The following is a 21,749-nucleotide window of genomic DNA, read 5'->3' as shown; positions in this document are numbered from 1 at the left end:
TGAAGGGGGAGTCATGCAGGTAAAAAAGGAAAGAAGTTAAAAGTCAAATGACATTATGGGAGAGCTTACTGATAGGGGTTTGCTGCTAAATGACCTAACATCCTTCTGTTGTTTAGAAAAAGACTGAAAATATTGATTGAATTCAGATATTTAAAAAATTAATTATACTAAAATGGTATGAGTATAACCCATACCGGGATTCATCCCACCTCCCTGTAATCTTTGACCTCAACAGTCTTTCCCACTGACTTTCCACCAGAAAAAGATTATTCCAAAAATAAATGACCTGAACACTGCAGTGGATGCTCTGTCAGTAAAGCACAGCAGTAGCGTCAAGTGGCATTCTGTAAATTTAAATGAATAAAATTATCCTAAAAATGTTTCCCTGGTGTACACCAAGCCAGAAGGTTAGACCAGTGGATTTATATTCCATATTATACTGCTCCAGTTGAAATGTACATTTACCAATGGATGATGCTGTCAGCCCTCACTCAGTGTAGGTGGGTAATATCCTATGAGAGATGAATTATGTCAACAAGGTTTCAGGATGAGAGATAAGATGAGAGGGAGAAATGGGGGCAGTTATAACATTACAGATATACAGATGTGTGTGTGTGTTTGTCTACGTTATCTTTGTGTGGGGGGATTTGTTTTTTGTCTGGCTGCCTCTGTGTGTGTGTGGAAAAGATTGAAAGTAATCATTCATTCATTCAACAAATACTTATTGAGTTCTGCCATTAACCACAAACTCTGCTACATGCTAGCTATACAACACTGAGCAAGATAAACATGGCCTTTACCCTCTACAGTGACACAGTATTATGAGATGTATGTCCAAGGTGAGGAAAAGGTAAACTGTGCTTGAGGACCATACAGTAACTCCCTGACACTGAGAGGACATAATATTGAAAATCAGTTTTTTTTAGTCTGGTTAGAGTAACATAACTCCAAAGTGTCACTAAGAGGAGAAGATCATAATAATAAGAGAGAGAAAGGGTAAGAAAAGCAGATACTGTAATTAAAGAGGAAGACCTCTTCTGGAAGGAAAGAAATGATGCAACCCTGTTGTGCAGCCTAGACAGCTTATTCCATAGATTTGGGAGTTTTGGAAAAGCAGGGTACTTCGGAGGAAACTCAGTGGAATAACACCATCAAAAACTATTGGACTGGGGAAACCAAACAAATATTGTATTATTATGCAGAGATACCCATCTTTCAGGAAACAGAGGAAGACCTACTTAAAGCTACTTTGTAATCCTGAGCGGCTGTGGAATACACAGAATTATTATTCCTTTACCGTCTTCTTCTTCAGCAAATTGTCCCTAAGTGACCAGGGAAAGCATTCATTCAGTTGTCCGTGAGCATACATATTGGGTTTCTGCCTGTAGAGTCTCAAAATAAAGAAGTAAACCTCCCCATTTATGAGTCAGCACCATAAACATTTTACAATCATTTATTCTTTTGCTTCCCAAGAATAAATTCTCAACATATCTTAACAAAGTGAAGAGAAGAGGGCATTGATTTATTTAGACAAATACTCACCAGTTACTAGACTGGCAAATATTAATAGGATTAGTTTTGTGTGTAGCACCTTATGAATTGCTTCTCAGTTAATTCTTACCAATTGTTAATTATCAATTTGTTCACCTTATTTTTAACACGTCCTCATTTTCAGAAATACGTCCTAATGTACTTACCTGACAGTGTCTGTTCCGCTGCTACTTTCTGATCTGGATCTAAATGAAAGTGAAAATAATGCTTCCAAATTAATGCTTTAAAAACTGTGTGTACATGACAAGTGAGCACCAGACTATTCTGGAACCTGCATTAACTCTCTTATACCAGTCGTCACCACTAATGAGTCCTTCCGAAAGATCACTAAATTATGGTATGTGAACAAGTAACATCCTTATGTACACATATACCACATCCCTAAAGAAAATATACCTCAAATTCCCAAATAGAAAGAGGATCATCACTCTACCAAACTGGACATCACTACCAAAACTGGAAACTTAAGCCTTCACCACACAGGTTCAGGACACTTCCTCTCACTTCCTATGAACTCTAGATTTCCACGTGTAACAAGCACTGTAAACATTTATGACTTAGGAGGGTAAAACATAACATAATCTTGACAAGGAGGATTCTACAAGAAGGATATGCAGCATTCTCATGACATAATCACTGCTACTTCAGATGACCTTACAATCAAATTTAAAAAGCCAGTAGAGGTAATGTCCACAGCCAGAGTAAATTAAACAATTCATACACTAACATAAATAACAGGAAAACTTTGAAAAAAGAATGTTTAGGATTTCCATAGAGATCAGCAAAAGAACAGAGTTCATTAAACAAGAAACGACAGAATGAGATCGGCCAAGATGGCAGAATAAGAAGATGTTACACTCACCTCCTCTTCTCTCACAGACATACCAAAATCACAACTATTTGCAGAACAGCTATCGATGAAAAAAACTGAAACCTACTAGAAAAGATCTTCTACAACTAAAGATATAAAGAAGGAACCACAACAAGATGGGCAGGAGGGGCAGAGTCACAATATAGTCAACCCACACCCCCGGGTGGGCGACCCCCAAATGGGAGCATAATTACAACTGCAGAGATTCTCCCCAAGGAGTGAGGTACCTGAGCCCCACATCAGGACCCCCAGCCTGGGGTCCTGCACTGGGAAGATGAGTCCCTAGAACATTTAGCTGAAGGCCAGTGGGGCATACTTTCAGGAGAACCAGAGGGCTGTGGGAAATAGAGACGCCACTCTTGAAAGGCACACAGACTCTCACACACTCCAGGACCCAGGGCAGAAGCAGTAATCTGAAAGAAGCCTGGGTCAGACCTACCTGCTGATCTTGGAAAGCCCCCCAGAGAGGGAGGAGGCAACTGGCACTCATCCTGGGGACAGACACTGACAGCAGCCATTTGGGGGAGGTCAGTCTACCACATGGACACTGGTGCTGGCAAGTACCATTCTGGAATCCTCTGTCTAGCCGGTTAGCCCCAGGACCAGTCCCACCCCAGCCCCACATCCAATAGGCACCAGTAGTGGGACAAGCAAATAATTGAACAGGGACATAGCTTCACCTACCAGCTTAAGACCCCCCCTGAGCCCATGGCCACCCTGGGCCACAGCCCTGCACACCAGAGGGCCCAGGGCCCAGCCCCACACACCAGTGCACAGGCACCAGACTCAGGAGCCCCAGGGCTCTGCAGCCAGAGCCTCTGGGATTCAGCTCCACCCATAAGTAGGCAGGTCCCAGCCCTGGAGCCCCTGGCCCTGCCCACCAGTGAGCCTGCCCTAGACTCAGGACTACCCTCACCCAGCAGCAGGTGGGCAGCAGGCCCGGGACAGCTGCAGCCCCACAGCCTGTGGATCCAGCCCCGTCCAGCAGGCCAGCACCAGCCCTGGGACTGGCTGAGCCCTGTTCCCGCCCACCAGAAGGCCAACACAAGCTTTGAGACAGCCTGGGCCCTGCAGCCAGCTGTGTCAGGAACCAGCCCCACCCACGACTGGCCTAACACCAGCTCTGAGACCCTGGGGCACTGCAGCCAGACCCCCAGGACCCAGATCTGCCTTCCAGTGGGCCAGCACTAGCCTCAGGAACTGGCTTCACCCACTGGTGGGTAAGCAACATTCCTGCGATCTTCTGGAACCCAACTTCACCCACCAGAAAGCCAGCATTAGCCTCGGACATGCCCCCTCCCTGGGGTTTCACAGCCAGCTGTCTTGTGACCTGGCCTGCCAACCAGCAGCCTGTAGCTTCCACATGAGGCACGGTCCAGCAACCACCTGGAACAGGGGCCAACCAAGCCTACAAGGCCACTTACAGTAGCCAGATTGCCACAACACAGAGGACCCACACAGCCCACATAGGGAGCACCCCTGGAACGCAGAGGTAAAAAACTTGCACTCAGAAAATTATGACACTGATAAAAGAAATTAAAGATGATACAATAGATGGAAAGATATACCATGTTCTTAGATTGGTATAATTAATATTGTTAAAATGACCATATTACCCAAGGTGATCTACAGACTCAGTGAAATCCCTATCAAAATACCAATGCCATTTTTCACAGAACTAGGACAAATAACTCTAAAATTTGTATGGAAATACAAAAGACCACTGATGGCTAATACAATCTTGAGAAAGAAGGACAGAGCTGGAGGTATCGCACTTTCTAGCTTCAGACTATATTACAAAGCTATAGTAATCAAAATAGTTTAGTACTTCCACAAAAACAGAACCACAGATGAATGGAACAGAATAAAGAGCTCAGAAATAAACTCATGCACTTATGGTCAATTAATGTACAAAAAGGAGGCAAGAATATATAGGAGAAAAGACAGTCTCATCAATAAGTGGTGCTGGGGAAACCACACAGCTGTATCTAAAAGAATGAGATAGCACATTTTTTACATCATACACAAAAATAAGCTCAAAATGAATTAAAGCCAGAAACCATAAGACTCCCAGAAGAGAATGCAGGCAAAACAGTCTTTGACATAAATTGTAGCAACATTGTTTTGGAGCTATCTCCTAAGGCAAAGGAAACAAAAGCAAAAATAAATAAATGGGATCTAATTAAACTTAAAAGCTTTCGCACAGCAAAGGACACTATCAACCAAATGAAAAGCCAATCTCCTGGAGAAAATATCTGCAAATGATATGACTGCTAAGGGATTAATACCCAAACTATACAGCTTACACAACTCAAAATCAAAAAAACCCAAACAACTGATTAAAAAATGGGCAGAAGACTTGAATGGACATTTTTCTAAAGAAGAGATACAGGTGGTCAACAGATACAAAAGATGCTAAACATCACTAATCATCAGAGAAATGCAAATCAGAACCATGACAAGCTATCACCTCACAACTGTCAGAATGGCTATCATCAAAAAGACCACAAATAACAAATGTTAATGAGGATGTGAAGCAAAGAGAACCCTCGTACACTGCAGGTGGGAATGTAAACAGGAGCAATCACTGTAGAAAACAGTATGAGGTTCCTTTAAAAAACTAAAAATAGAACTACCATATGATCCAGCAATTCCACTCCTGGGTATTTATCCAAAGAAAACAAAAACACTAATTTGAAAAGATATACGCACCCCAGTGTTCACAGTAACATTAGCCAAGCCAAGATACTGAAGCAACCTTGTGTCCATCAACAGATGAATGGATAAAGAAGATGCAATATATTTATAGACAATGGAATACTACTCAGCCATTAAAAAGAAAGAAATCTTGCCATTTGCAAAAACATAGATGTCCTTGGAAAACATTATGCTTAATGAAATAAGTCAGACAGAGAAAGACAAATACTATATGGTATCATGTCAAATCTAAAAAAAAAAAACTAGTGAATATAACAAAAAAGAAATAGACTCACATATACAAAGAACAAATTAGTGATTATCAGTATAGAGTTGGAAGGCAGGAGGGACAAGAGCGGGGGAGGGGTAAGACATACAAACTACTATGTATAAAATAAATGAGCTACATAGATATATTGTACAGTACAAGGAATATTGCCAATATTTTATAATATCTATAAATAGAGTATAAGCTTTATAAAAAATTAAAAACCAATATGTTGTACACTTGAAACTTATATAATACTATAAATCAACTGCACCTCAATTAAAAGAAGGAAAAAAAGACATGAGAGAACTGAAAAAAAAAAGAGTTGCTGATTTTAAATTATTTAGCGAAATCACTGAGAACACTAGGTAAGCGGAAATATAATACATAACAGTCCAGTTAAGAAACATGGAGCAATTTAGACACAGAAAACTTAAAATGAAGGAGAGTCAATACTTGCAGCGAAAAAGGCTAGGACTTTTCAAAACTGAAGAAAGGCATGAGTCTTCACACTGAAAGGAAATATTGGGCCCAGTTCATGATTTTACAAATATCTCTACCAGAATACACTATAACAAAATAACCACACTGTGAGGACAAAGAATAAACCTTAGAGGCTGTGGTAGGCAGAATTCTAACGATGGCTCCCATTCCTTGGTTATTCAAACACTCTTCAAAAGTACTACTCTGAAGACATTGTGCACATGTAATTAAAGCTCCAAATCTTCTTATAATACAGAGATTACTTTGGTGGGCCTGACCCAGTCAGGTCAGCCCTTTAAAAGTAGAGTTTTCTCCTGCTGGTAGAGAAGAGAAAGTGAGAGAGAGTCAAAGCCTTAGGAAGACTTGTGTGCCCTTGTTTCTTTAAAGGTGAAGGAGGTACGTGAGAAGCAATGCAGGTGGCCTCTAGGAAAGGGGGGGTGGGGACCCAAGCAGACAGGCATCAAGGAAATAGATACCTCAGACCTACAGCTGGAAGCAGTTGGATTTTTCTTATGTCCTGAATGAGCCAAGAACCCTGCCTGGCTTTCAGGCCTTCAGGTCAGCCTTGCGACAAGCCAGCTAAATCCACCTGTACTTCTGTCTTACGGAACATCCACATAATAAATGGATGTTGCTTAAGTTACTACATGGGTGGTAACTTGTTACGCAGCAATAGAAATACAAAGACTGCTATAGGTAAAACTCATATTAACCATAAAGGAATAAATGAATCAAAACACAAACAGAAGACTTATCATTATCAGTACAGAATGCTGCACTACACTGACTTATCTTCAAACAGCTGAGGCAAAATAACTCTCAGCCTCGAAGTCCACACTACATAAATTCACACTTGAGAGTGAAAATAAAGACGATTTTAAGTGAATAAGATAAACAGCTCACTACACACAGACTCATGGTGGAAATTCTAAGAGATGTACTTCACCTAAAGGGAGACTGAACACTAAAAAGAATAGTGAGTAAATAAAGTGACAAATAGGTAGTGAAATCCTAGTAGGTTTTGATTAAGCATAGTAATGATAATGATGACTTACTTGTAGCAGGTTAAAATTCATGAGTAACTAAAAACCAAATGATAATAATATGCAAGAGTGTAGAAAAGAGTATAGGGTTTAATGGGCTAATATCCCTAAATTGTTAAAAGATTATAAATATTTGTTATATCTAAAGTTGTAACTTTAACTACATTTAATTTTAATAATTAAATACATCATAACATAATAATTTAATAATTACAGAATATCACTAAAAGAATAGAATTAGAACATATAATGACCGAATTGGTAGAAGGAAAGAAAAAACAATCACAATCAACATAATGGAATACAAGAAAGTAGAAAAAGAAGATATTGATAAAGCAGGATAAATAGAAAAACACACAAAACAAAGTGGTAGAATTTAGTCTAAATATATCAGCAAACATGAGTATATAAACATATTAAATTCAACTACTGAGAAATTCTTGAGATTACATATTTTTAAATTCCATTGGCAGGCTGTTTTTAAGAGACCAGCTTAAATAAAAGATTGAAAGTAAGGGATGGAAAAGTTACATAAGGTAAATTTAACAAACAGAAAGTTGGTATAGCAGCTATAAAACAGTAAGGACTGAGTTTATGGTTAAAAACTATTAACAGGGACAATATGCTACTTTTAATGATAAAAGAACAGCACAGCTGTCAATGTCATCAGTTCTCACCAACCCATAATTATCCTGGATTTATACATGAGGTCTGAGTTCTGAGTTCTGTCACGTACAACCTCTCAAATGTTGGCGTTTGCTTGGTTGTTTACCCGAGCAGTACATGAATATTCCCCAGCTTGGGTCACTTCCAGGCACTATACATCCTTTTCCTTATTAATTATACATATGTTATCTGTTACTAATAAAAACAGTCATTTTATTCCTTGGTTCCTCAGAGTGGATTTCCAGTAAACACTTATTAAATTTATAAATAAGAGACTAAATTACTAGAAACTAAATTAGTAGCCTGGTTTTCAGTGGATTACTTTACCAACTGCAGCTGTTCAAACAGTATCTAGAAATTAATTGTGAATTGTTAATTCGTTCTTAATTTTTAACACATACCTTAAGATGTCTTCCAGTTTACCTACCTGCTGTCAGTTCTGTGAGTGCTGCTTTCTGATCTAGATATTTAAAAAAATGGAAAATCATGTCCAAAGTTAGTACTAAGAGAGCTTGCCAACTGCATGAATAAGATAGGCTATTTTATAAGCAGTATTTTCTCTTTCACAAGACTAGTTATCAAAACAAGAAACAGTGTCTAAGTTCATGGAATAACGATGCAAATAAGTAACATTCTTATTCACCTCCACCACTACACCTCATCCACAAAGAGTGCATTTCAAACTTGCAGTGAGGAAACTGTCAAGAAGGCACAGGTTTGCTTTATCCTTGTCTCCTCTGAACACAGAACATAGGTTTGACCCTGAATGCCTGATTCTGAGCTTCATACCCCAACTTTTATCCTTCTATTCATTGATAAATAAATGCTACATTTTGTGAATTAAAACCCATACTGACTTCTAGACAATCTGGCAGAATGAGCTGGTGGGACAGTCCCCCTTTGCATTCCTCATAGAGGAGTGCTGAAAAAAATAACACAAACATTTAATACATAACTGAGGTTAACAAGAGAAGACTTTTCCTGGTGCTGTTTAAAAAATGAAGAAACAGAATTCAAAGGCTAAACAGGGGCTAAAAGTAAACGGTTTCAGGGGTATCTAAACTGGTGACCAGGCTTTGGGACTAGAGATTTAACAGCCCTTCCTTAGGAGTTAAGTTATGAGACCTTTCCATGTGGGGAAACTAAATGAGCTCCTTAATTAAAACTGGAGCCATGAATGGCCATATACCCCATTAAACAGGGATAATAAAAATGTTGAGCAGTGGCCTCTGGGATGCAGCAGGGGAAGGGATACGCAGCAGGAAGAGATGGGAGGAAACTGCATCACTCAGATGTAGGGTTCCCAAGCCTCCAAAAAGTCTATTTCCAGGACCCCAGTTCACACCCCTACAAATTCCTGAACACGAGGCATAGCAATTGCTTCATATGTTTTTGTTTTAAAGGTAGCAAAGATAAAACAACCCATAGGTATGTGTTTTCAACACAGAGCATGCAGAATTCTCATGGGGAAGCCAGACACTGAAGAGAAAGAGTCTGTGATTACAAACCCCTAATAGTCCATGTCAACAGCCACAGAAGAACGACAAATTCACACACCAAGAAATACAAACGATTTCAAAAACTTTGAGACTATTTAGAATTTCCATCAAGATCTTTGTAGGAATTAGAACCCTTAAGTCCAGAACAGGACAGAGAAGGAAGAACGGTGAAATGCAAGAGCGACCTGAGGGAGTCAAGCAGAGTGTGAGACGCAGACAACGACGAAAGCGCAGTTACAAACCACAAAGACATACTTCCAACTCTGGCCAGGATGGAATGACAGACTGGACTTACCCTCCTGCTTGAAACAACTGAAAATCTGGACAAAAGCTATGAAACACTGATTTTCAGATGCTGAGTACTAGGCAGGACAGTGATCTCTGAGAGAAGGGACTAGAGGTGAGATCCCTGATTGACCCTTCTTACTGCCTGGTGAGAGTTTCCATTCTGTACAGCGAGAGGATCCCAGGCAAAGGCCAGGAGTCTCCCTCAGTTGAGGTAACAGAGTCTAGGGAGGCAGTTACAATTCTCAGGGCAAAACTGTAGAGAGGGACACGTTGCGCAGAGAGAGCTTCTGAGATCTGCACAGGGTCCCCCTCGCGTGTTCCGCCGGTACTGACCACTGAATGAGGCAGCAATGCAAACTGAAGTATTTCGTTTGTGGTAAGGCTCAGAAATCTGCATTCTAAATAAGTACTTCTGTAGGTGACACAGGTCACACTTTGAGAACCACTGGGTATTTGAAAGCAATAGATATGGATACATTTTAGTTCTTCCTCTCTCAATTACCAACGCAATGATGTTAGCAAGTTATTAAAACCACATTCCCAAATTTTTGCATCTTTAATTAAAATAAGGATATTCAAAACTATCTCAGAGATGTTGATACAGCATTTAAAATTCCTGGTAAAAGTGAATAATTGTTGCTGCTCAAAATATTGCCTTACACATGACTAGACTTAAATGGTATTAAAGTTTAACTTCAGAACATAAATTCCACTTACTCGCTACTTTGGGATTCCTGTTGCTTGGTGAGCCGCTTCTTCAAACGCTTCCATGAAATAGCTGTTATGGTTGCTACGGTGAGAACAGGTAAAGCCAGGTAGATACCCAGAAGCCACTGTTTCTTCCGAGCCTTCACAAAGGTTTTTTCCATAATTAAACCTAAAAATGAAAATACATTAAAAAGCCAGAGTAAAAAAATTAAGCTGTCTACTTTTACTTTCAAGTTGCAGCAAACTAATTACAATGTTCTTAATTTTCATTGTTATTCAAGGAACAGAGAACAATAATAATATAATCATAATACTTGTCTCTATAACCTCTCATGTGAAAGAATAGAAACTAAGTTACAGAAAGTCCCCACGTGTTCTACATTACACAGCAGCTGCAGCAAAATCTCACCTTAAGTGGGGCCCCAAGACTTCAGTAATGTGTAGTGCAGGAGTGTGTAACTGTAAGGTTAGCTAGCAAACTTGCCTCATTACAAGGTGCATTATCACAGAATCCCACTATATCTCAGCGTATCTTGCTTTCATTAGATTGTTGGCTCTTTGACATTAGGGATCTGTTTTTATACACTGAGCCATTGCACTGCTACTAAAACGCCACCAGTGTAAGATGGGGAGGCCTGATTCCTAACTCTAATTCTGCAACCAGTTAGCACTGGGTATTCTTTAAGCTCCATGAGGAGCAGGACTTTGCTTTGCTTACTGTACAGGCCTCATGCCGCATGACGAGCACTTGGTGTATACTAGGAGTTCAAGGAGTTCAGTAAATATTGGCTACATCAATGAATGAATAACAGAAACTACAGTCACGGTGAACAAACAGTGTTGCTTTAGCATTCCTTCTGTCATCTCTTTAGCAGCAGTTAATAGATTTTTCTCATTTAAACTGTAAATGAGAGTAATTTACTCTGAATCTTTCATCTTTGATTTCCTTTATTTCTTCTATAACAGACATACAGTAACCGTGCTGGACACAGGGTAAGTGTTGCTTGTATAGAGCTGAGATCCCAGGATCAATCATAAAGGGGGAAAAGGCTGAAAGGTGGTTTAAAGGAGAAAGTCAGACATAAGTAAAGAAAAATTTTAAAAGATACACTCAGCTTCAATCATATTTGAAAGTTAGTATTAGAAAAAAACAGCAAGATTAAGAAGGCATATTTGGTTTCCATTTCTTGAGGAAGTTTTTTATCTTTTAATTACAAATATTGATTTCTTTCTAAGTGGCAAAAATGTAACTCTTTTTGTGAAGATAAGCAATTTGAGAATTTTATTAACTGGGTATGAAAAGAGATAGGTAATTACCCTGTTCCCCAGGTGAATTAGAAGAGTCCCGGGCACTCCTTTGGCAATCTGGAGGTCTGAAGCCACTAGAACAATGGCACTCCAAGGTTGAAGTGCACACCTAAGGACATTGTTTTAAATGTTAAATGATCATTTTAAAATATTTTCTCATAGAAAGTAAAATTATCAGATGGGTCATCAAGTTTACTTTTGTATTTTCATCTAGTGTAATTTTGTTTGTTTTATTTATTTAAAGGGATAATCCTACAGGGGAAATGCTTGGTTTCTTAGCCTAAAGTGCACACGCACGCACACACACACACATGCTAAAAATAATTATCAATGGTTCCTGAAACTAGCACGTGAAACTTTACAAGGACCCAGATACTTACATAACCTCACAAGTATCTCCTCACAGATTACTTATTATTACAAATGGTAAATTACAGTGTAAAAACTTGGAAGACATCACCTTAACTAAGTAATCCAAAAGTGACATCATAACATGAGAACAAACTGACATGTGTCTCCTGAGAAGGGCAACATCACTCCTGTGAGGTATTTCAGAGTACACACGGTACACACACGCGCGCGTGCACACACACACACACACACACAACATGGTGGTATTAGAGAAGCTGGGGCAGTGGATACCCCAAACATAGGGCTTTTCCCCCGTACATTTAAGCCCTGGAAGAAAGAAATTAGATTCATGTCCTTAAATTGAGATCTTAGAAATTGAGAGATGTTTTATATTATTTTGAGAAGTAGCATAGCATAGTGGTCAAAAGCAGAGACTCTGAAACTGGATTGCTTTGGTTAAAAACCCTGGCTCCATCACTTACTAGCCATGTGACTCTTGGCATGTTAAAAATCTATGCCTCAGTGTATTCATCTGCGAAGTGGGAATAATAGTCCTGATCTCATAGGCTGTTGTGAGGATTTAATAAGTAAATCTATATAAAATGCTCAGATTAGAAATTTACACAAAGTAAGTACCATAAAACTGTTTCCTATTATTAATTAATTACAGAAACCATCAGTCTTAATGTTATGCTGTATTTAAGTATTTGATGCCCTTTTGGAATGCAAAAAGCTTTTGCTTAAAAATCAAACAAAAGCAAACAAATGAAACAAAACCTGATCTTGGTCAAAGGGCAACTAGCCTGGGGGAGGATAAATCCTCATTTGTAAGTGCAAATACTTAAGCTGCCACATGACAGCACTGAACCTAGAGATGGGAAGAGATGTAGGCAGTCCGCCCTGGGAGTTTGAACTAGCTGGCACCAACACACCACTGGAAGGGTCTCATTTTCATTAGAATTTAAGTATATGTTTTTGAAATTTTCAGGTGAATATCTGAAGATGCTAAATTTTCTTGATGCAAATATTGTGAGCCTCACTTCATAGCTTTTACTTTAGCACCCAACTCTTCAGACATGCAATTGAGAAACAAGCCCTCCACCCCCACCCCAATCCAGCTTTGAAAGCCAACAGGACTTAGGGCCATGAGACCCACAAGGCTATAGCAAGGGATGACGTCAGCAACACAGTGAAGTGAAAGCTACCCTTGCTTTTCCCCTTCAATCTACAACCAGTAAAACATCCCCAGTGCAACAAAGGTGTCTCTGCCCAGTGCAGCAGGACACTAGAGAACTGTACACATGTATACAGCTAAAGGGGGGTGAGCTGGAGCACAGAGAGGAAGCAGAAACCAGGGAAAGCAGAAGCTGTGCGTGCAGTCCTGGCCCTCCAGCCACGGCGGCCGAGCTGCACCCACAGAGAAGCCAGTAGCAGCAGGGGAGGTAGCGCACGTGATCCTGGCCTCTCGGCTGCAGCAGCACCCGCGGCCACAGTTAACTGAGTAGTAGCAGCACTGGGACCTGGGACACTGTTCCTCCAGCTGCTGAATGCTCGTGACCCCAGCCCCTTGCCCCCCAACCCACAGAGTGGAGCTGCTTTTAAGAAGAACCTTAAAGCACCAGATATGTAAGAGACGCCAGCAGGACCCTGGCTCCTGTGTGACTCTTCCCCTCCCACAGTGGTGGTGGAGCCTGACACTCAGGAGTCCTGGACAGAAGGGAAGAACCCACCATCCCAGTGCTCCAGGCGGCAAGAACAGTGAGCTGACAGATGTATGGCACCAACAACCCCGGAGGCACAAGAAGTGATAACAGGCACAGGCAACAACTCTGCCAGAGGTGGCAGAGGGTGGAAAGTGCAGGCTTTAAAATATAACCAGAAACAGCGCAAGAAAACCCAAAAAAACTTGTGCTCTGGCGCCACCTACTGGAAAACAAAAGCAAGACCTCTAATTTCTAACCGGTTGAATCATTAGAATCAAGCAGAAAGGTGTTCCCCACTTAAAATGTGCGGGCAGAGGAACAACGCAACCAGCACTATGAAGAACCACAGTAACACTGTATCACAAAAAGAAAATGAATTCTCCAGAAACTGAACTTAGAGTCACAAAATATTGCAGTCTGATAGAGAATTCAAAATAGGTGTTGTGCAGAAACTCAACAAGTTACAAGAAATCTCAGAAAGGCAGTTCAATTAGCTTAGGAACAAAATTAATTAACAGAAGGAATACTTTACCAAAGATACTGAAACTCTAAAAAAGAAACAAACAAATTCTGGAGCTGAAGAACTCAATAAAGTAGACAAAAAATGCCTTAGAAAGCACTGGAAATAGAGCAGATCATATGGGAGAGAGAGCTAGCATGAAGATGGAAATCAAGAAACGATACAAGTAGACGAGGAAAGAGAAATAAGATAAAAATGAGGGAATTCTATGAGAGCTATCCAGTTCTTTTAGAAACGGCAACATCTGGGTATTGAGTATCCCACAGAAGAACGAACTGAGTTTATTTAAATAAATAATAGCAGAGAACTTCCCAAACCTGGGGAAGGAACTGGATCCACAAGAACATGAAGCTAAGTAAACAATTATCTCAATACAAAAGACCCCACTCCAGTCTTGGCTCATGGTGCTCATGGGCAAATCTGTGGGGCTTGTCCACTGGGATTCTGATCGTGGCAGAGAAGGCAGGAGGGGCTTGAAATAGCAGTGCTTGGATCTAAGTAGACCAAGGTCCCACCCACAGCACCCAAGCAGTAGTTCCAACTGACAGCTTTGCTCATCTGTCGAGCCAAAATAGTGGCACAGTCTGGTAAGGGAACTTGACGGGGTGCAGGTCTGCCTAATTTTGAATCTCAAAAGAAGAGCCTTGCCACTTCTTGAGTTGGTCTGTACCCTCACCAGGCAGGGGAGCCGAGTCATAACCCTGCCCAGTGCTAAGTATAGTTACCAGCTCCACATGACCAGAAATCCTTGTTAGAATACCTATAAACCGCACAGCCCAGCAACGGTCCAGCAGTGAGTCTGGCAGGCAGAGCAGATTGACTATAGAGCGAAGCCATTGGTATCATTCAGCCAGAGGATATGGGGTGCAGGTTAGCTTGTCAAGACCACAAAGAGACTTCCAAAGTTTGGAGACAATTCCCCTGCTTTGCCCAGACAGCGGAGCTAATTCATAGTTGCTCCCATTGTTGGGTGTAGCTCCTCGTCCTGCCCAAACAAAAGGTCTAACCAGAACACCTGGGAGGTTGCATGGAGCCAGCTCTCCAACTCTGCGTGGGAAGGTGAGCTAATTCACAGCCCTGCCCATATGGTTTTCATTATGGTAGCTTTGTAATATAGTCTGAAGTCAGGGAGTGTTTTACCTCCAGCTCTGTTCTTTCTCAAGATTGTTTTGGCTATTCAGGGTCTTCTGTGTTTCCATACAAATTTTTAAATTATGTGTTCTAGTTCTGTGGGAAAATGCCACTGGAACTTTGATTGGTATTGCACTGAGTCTGTAGATTGCCTTGGGGAGTATGGTTATTTTAACAATATTAATTCTTCCAATGCATGAACACAGAATATCTTCCCATCTGTTTGTGCTGTCTTCAATTTCTTTCATCAGTGTCTCATAGTTTTCTGAGTAAAACTCTTTTAAGTCCTTAAGGTAAGTTTATCCTAGGCATTTTATTCTTTTGATGCAATTTTAAATGGAAAGAATTAACAGATTTCTGTATATTAACTTTGTATCCTGCAGCTTTATGAAATTCGTTGATGAGAAGACATGGGGGAATTTTAAATGCATATTACTAAGGGAAAACCAATCTGAAAAGGCTATATACTGTATGATTCCAACTACATGATATTCTGAAAAAGGCAAAACTATGAAAACAGTTAAAAAAAAATGAGGGGTTGTCAGGGGTAGGAGAGACAGAGGGACCAATTGTCAGAACACAGAGGTTTTTAGGGCAGTGAAACTACTCTGTATGATATTATTAATGATGGCTATCTGTCATACATTTGTCCAAGCCCATAGAACGGACAGCACCAAGAGTGAATCCTAATATAAACTATGGACTTTGAGGTATAATGATGTGTCAATGTAGGTTCATCAATTGTAACAAATGTACCACTCTGGTGGGGGATGTTGATGTGGGATAGGCTGTGTGTACTGGGGTCGGAGGGTATGTAGGCAATCTATACTTTCTGCTCAGTTTTGCCATGAACCTCAAACTGCTCTAAAAAAATAAAGTCTAGAATAGACATATATATGTATGTGTATCTAAATCACTTTGCTATACACCTGAAACCAACACAACATTGTAAATCAACTATACTTCAACAAAAAAATTCTAGTATAAAATGAGGGATAAAACCGATAGTTTTCCTTTACCCTATGTATCCACAGACACATAAATTTTAGCGTAATTATCTTCCCTTGAAGAACAGGTTAATGTATTTATTGGAATATTTAACACCTCTGAGAAGTGCCCAGCTGTAGTAAGAAATCTGTTAAGGTCATCAGCAATTTAATTCTATACAATGTTCTCTAAAACACATGACTACAAATTTAGTAACCCGATTCAGCCCCACATTGAAGCTAGATACATCAGGTCCTAGCACACAGTGGGAACCCAATAAATGTTGAATACATTAATGATTGATGCTGAGAAGTGTCCAAGAGAGATGTGATTTGAGGAAACAGGAATCCGGTGCTTACTTACTCCATGTCCATTGCACTTTTGTGAACAAGTATGTGATTGAGTTGCAAGTATCCTTGATTCTACACATTCACGATTTACACAAATCTAAAGAAAAATACATACAAAAAAATGTTTCCAAGTCAGAGGAGCCCAGTTATCTTAACAAATACAATCAGTGGTTTTATAGTTAAGGCCATGGCCATTCAATGCAACACATTTCCACTAACTACTGTTTTTGTTGCATCCCACAAATTTTTATATGTTGTATTTTCATTTTCACTTAGTTCAAAATATTTTTCAGTTTCTCTTGGGATTTCTCCTTTGACACAAGGGTTATTTAGAAACGTGTACTTTAAGCTACAACTATTTTGGGATTTTTCAGATAAGTCTAATGTAAACCATGGACTTTGGGTGACAATGGTGGAGAGTGTAGGAGTCTGTACTTATGTAGAGGTATGTGGGAACTCCCTGTACTTTCTGCAACTTTTGATGTGAACCTAAAACTGCTCTTAAAAAAGTATTTCTTAAAATAAATTTTTAAAAAATGATTCAGGCTTCCAGTATTTGGTTCCCCATATAAGGAGTTTGCAAGTTGCCACTCCATCCTAACAACAAGTGAAAAATTGAACAGACTGAAAAATCAACAGCTCTTCTAGGATCCACAAGAGAAGTGGAGACAAAGGCCAACCACTGCCCCCAAATTAGGGAGATAGACAAGCAGACATGGGGAGTCGCAGCTTAACTAGAGCAAAGATTCACAAGCAAAGCCACCTTGGGTACCAGTGCCAGGGAAAGGCTGAACTGTAACTGATGGATTGCTGGAGGTTCGTTGTGGACAACTCTGAGAGTTAAAACCCCAGGCGACCCAGCCATGGGGGACCCCTACAGTTTTGGGAGATGTACATCCAGAAGCTCTGCCAGGTTCTCATGGTAACTATTAGAGAAAATTTTTCTTGTTTTCTGGCAGGAGGAGGGGGAAAGGAACCATTCTGAAATAGCCCAAGCACTCTGTCCTTCTTAACAAAGCTTGCCCTGAGGAGAAACTAGTTAACCAGAGCCAACCTTGCTGGTGTTTCATCAGCACCTAACTGCTCTGGGAGAAGGGAAGCACTCAATTTCAGTCAGCTCTGACCTTCCAGGTGCTTACTTACTCCATGTCTCACTTTTTAATTGTTTTGGCTCCATGGCATAAATGTATCTACTGAGCTCCTTGGCATGTACCTCCTTCAAAGAGGCATTTATGACTTCTAGGCATGAAGAGGAAGCTAATATTAAGGAGAGAGAGAGAGTGTGTGTGTGTGTGTGTGTGTGTGTGTGTGTATACACATATATATATACATGCACTTTACCTATAGTAAACATCATTTAAACTGTAAGATCACCAAAAGTGGCTATTAACATACACAGTCATTTCACATATTTAATAATTTGTTCAAAATCATCTATCAAGTAAGTGGAAGAGTCAAAATTCAAATCTATGGGCATCTGTCTTCAAAGCCTACACTTTATATTATATTATAGTTCCTCATAAGCAAAACTCTGAGTAGGAATTAAATGAGCTTTTAAGTAACTTTATTCCATGTTTTCTCTAGATTTGGGTTGGTTTCATAGGTAATAAATTATAATAGCAATAATAATAGCCAACCTATATTTAGCTCTTACTATGTGCTGAGCATCGTGCTAAACACTTTATACTATTATCTCATTTAATCTTTGCCACAACTCCACAAAGTAAATGTTATTATTATCCTTACTTTACAGTCAGTTGTGGTATCTCAGGCTGGTTAGGTAACTTGCAAAATATCAAAAAATAAGAGGTGAAGATTGATTCTAAGCAACCTGATCTAAGTTGTACTTTTATCTATTGGGCCACAAAGAGACATATATTACTAAGTGGGATTTCTTGTTTCTTCTTCTAGAAAAAATGTGCCTTTCCATGTTATGGAATATTTAACTACAAGTATTCCTAAGATCTCTCTCCTCCCCACTCCAGCCCCAAAACACTTGGAGTTTCTTTGCTCAGAAAATGGAAATTCTAAAGCAGATCAAACATTTCCATTTCCCTCTTATTATCTGGAGACCAAATGAAGCTTATTCATTTTCTCCTTGTCCAAATATTTAAGGTTACATACAACCGGAAATGAACTGTAATTTAATATTTAATGAAAATATTTATTAAAGAAATAAATAAAACTAGATTTTTTCTTTCATTTTGCTTTTCCATATACACATTTTTAAACTAGATTTTGTAAAAAATGGATTTTAAGTCATTTACCCTCCCATCATCACAAATAGAGCCACTTTTTATCTCCATTGGATCTTCATTTTTTGATCTGTGGTGCAGAGTTATACATACAACATCTCGTACAAAAGCATAAATCACAGAAGCATCTTCTTGAAGGAAAGGAGTTTGAGAAGGGTAGGTACAAATTAATCTTCCACATATAAGATTCCTGCAAACATAATAAAATTATATGATTATTATACATTAGGCACTATAAATTTCATAAATACAAGGGCCATGTATGCTTTGCTAACAAGTATCTAGCCCAGTGTCCAGCACATAGTAGGTTCTTAATAAATATTTGTTAAAATAAAATTATAACCAAAATATCAAATAACTAGCTCTTCAGATGCAGGGGAAACTGAAGTTCATTTAACAGATACTGGGTAGTCTTCAGCTTGGGCAAGCAATCAAGTGAATAGGGATGGTATTTCTATTTTTTAAAACATGAGTATGTTCAGAGAGGAAAGATGCAATGGCTATTATTAGTTTCAATCTTGGATCAGACCTAAGGGTCTAATGATCATCCATATATAAACGTTTAAAAATGAGATTGAAATGTAATAAGCCTGGAGCACAAGAAAGATGTCAAGGTTAGAGATTTTGATTTCAGGTTCACTCCCATACACATGCAATACTTGAAACAATTGGAATGAATGACATACATAGAGAAAAACCAAAAATAGGATCTTACGGAACACAGGAGAAGTATTTTTAATATTTTCATAGCATACCTCCATGGACAGAATTTGTAACTCTTTCCTTGTTTACCACAGTTCCCAAACCTATCATTTTGAGAGTGTATTTCTTCATAGCAGGCAAATGGAGCATTTTTTGAACCTGTCAAAGTTAGAAATATATTTGGATTAATACTTCCTTTCTTTTCCATCTTTCTCCATCTCCTCATATTTTATGTTTGTTTTGCCTTTTTCTCTATTATTATTATCTATTCAGAAGTTTCCTGGTGAAGTTGTAAGAAAAGAGAAAGAATTAAAGTGAAAAGTAATAACCATGGTTATTTTTCCTTTTACTTCACTTTCAGTAATTTCCACCACAAAAGATATTATGTGGGTAGGGGAAAGTTATAGAGGTGGAAGCCTTGAGAGCAACCTCTGTGAAAGACAGCAATAGACAGGTAACACAAGAAAACTATACTTGTTCTCTTAGATTCTGAGTAGGAATTTATAAAAAGGCAGGTCTATAACAAAATCTCATGAAGAAACTTCATATCTTCAGGAAATCTAAAATGAAGGGACCAAAATTGCCAACCCATATAGTTACCTGTTTTTCCTTCTTTGGTATATTAGTTTTTTATCGCTGTGTAAAACATTACCAAAATCTTGGCAACTTTAAACAACACCCATGTCACAGTTCCTGTTAAGTCAGAAGTCCAACAAAGCACAAGCAGGTTCTCTGTTTGGGGTCTCACTAGGCAGAAATAAAGTTCCTGGCTGGGGTCACAGTCTCATTTGAGGCTGGAGTCCTCTTCCTGTCTCATTGGTTGTTGGAAGAATTCATTTTCTTGCAGCCATTGCTCCATTTTAGTCCTAACTATCTGCCAGGGGTTGCTCTTGGCCCCTAGGAGCTCCCCCTCAGGTCCTGGTCACATGGCCCTCTCACAACATGGCAGCTTATTTCTTCCAAGCCAGCAAGAGAATCTTCTGACATCTCCCATCTTTTAAGGGCTCACAGGATTAGGGGAGGCCCCACTGAGAATGATCTCCCTTTTGATTAATTCAAAGTCGACTGATTATGGACCTTAACTACCTCTTTAAAATCCCTTCATATTTATGATATAATCTAATCATAGGAAATATTTCATCATATATTCACTGGTTCTCCCCCAACTCAAAGAGAGGGGATTATCCAAGAAATGTATACCAGAAGAGTATGGGGGCCATCTTAGAATTCTACCTAGCCGTTACCTTCCCCCAAACAAACCTTGCTGAGTCTGACTACCTGTCTATAAAATATAAAAGTAGGGAATAATAGCTACTTCAATAGATTGTTATGAGAATTAATTAAGATGATGTTTATTTAGTCATTGTTAATTCTCATCTAATCCTTCTCCATTTTCTTTTAATATCAAGAGGGTTTCTCCACCTCATACACTGTTGGTGGGAATGTAAAATTAGTGCAGACACTATAAAGAACAGTATGAAAGTTCCTTAAAAAACTAAAAATAGAGCTACCATATGATCCTGCAATCCCACTCCTGGACATTTTTGGGAGAAAACTCTAACTCAAAAAGACATGCTCCCCAGTGTTCATAGCAACACTATTTACAATAGCGAAGACATGGGAGCAACCTAAATACAGACGAATGGATAAAGAAGCTGTGAGGTGTGTACACATAAACACACACACACACACACACACACACGAACATTACTTAGCCATAAAAAAGAATGAAATAATGCCATTTTCAGCAACATGGATGGAACTAGAGATTATCATACTAAGTGACATAAGTCAGATAGAAAAAGACAAATATCATATCACTTATATGTGAAATCTAAAAAAAAAATGATACAAAGGAACTTATTTCCAAATAGAAATAGAAACAAACTTATGGTTACCAAGGGGGGGGGATAAATTTGGAATTTGAGGTTAGTAGATACACAATACCATATATAAAATAGATAAATAACAAGGACCTATTATATAGTAAAGGGAACTATATTCAATATCTTGTAATAAACTATAATGGAAAAGAGAATCTGAAAAAGAATACATATATGTGTGTGTGTGTGTACATGTAAAACTGAATCACTTTGCTGTACACCTGAAACACTGTATCAACTATACTTCAATAAAAATTTTAAAAGAGGGTTTCTCCAATTTACTAGCCCTTTTAATTTTTTACCTTCTAATTCTGACTCTTTCCACCATTTTTAAACACTGGCCCATCAAGGTGATTGTATACATACTGTGAGGACAGGTCATGTTGTGAGTATTCACAATGTTTAATCAGTTTGGTTGTGAATCTGAGAATACCAGGTTAGGAATGCTCTTCATCCAGCCCAACTTGTACAAGCCCATCTATTGC

At 39.1% G+C, this 21,749-nt stretch overlaps 1 protein-coding gene across 1 annotated transcript in view; it reads right to left on the bottom strand.

The window, feature by feature from the left end:
• Window positions 1–21,749, bottom strand: part of ADAM32 (ADAM metallopeptidase domain 32) — a 79,157-nt gene that overhangs the window by 4,919 nt on the left and 52,489 nt on the right. Inside the window, exons 16-22 of the mRNA XM_045518873.2 lie at window positions 19,435–19,540; window positions 18,692–18,869; window positions 16,438–16,521; window positions 11,392–11,491; window positions 10,084–10,243; window positions 8,007–8,039; window positions 1,698–1,736 (exon numbers count right to left, since the gene is read on the bottom strand). Coding sequence (XP_045374829.2) covers window positions 1,698–1,736; window positions 8,007–8,039; window positions 10,084–10,243; window positions 11,392–11,491; window positions 16,438–16,521; window positions 18,692–18,869; window positions 19,435–19,540 — 700 coding nt within the window. The remainder of the gene's footprint in view (window positions 1–1,697; window positions 1,737–8,006; window positions 8,040–10,083; window positions 10,244–11,391; window positions 11,492–16,437; window positions 16,522–18,691; window positions 18,870–19,434; window positions 19,541–21,749) is intronic.

This window comes from Camelus bactrianus, chromosome 26, assembly GCF_048773025.1.
Source record: "Camelus bactrianus isolate YW-2024 breed Bactrian camel chromosome 26, ASM4877302v1, whole genome shotgun sequence".
Classification (NCBI taxonomy): Eukaryota; Metazoa; Chordata; class Mammalia; order Artiodactyla; family Camelidae; genus Camelus; species Camelus bactrianus.
The sequence above is the reverse complement of the archived record's forward strand: the minus strand, read 5'-3'. Positions and strand labels throughout refer to the sequence as shown.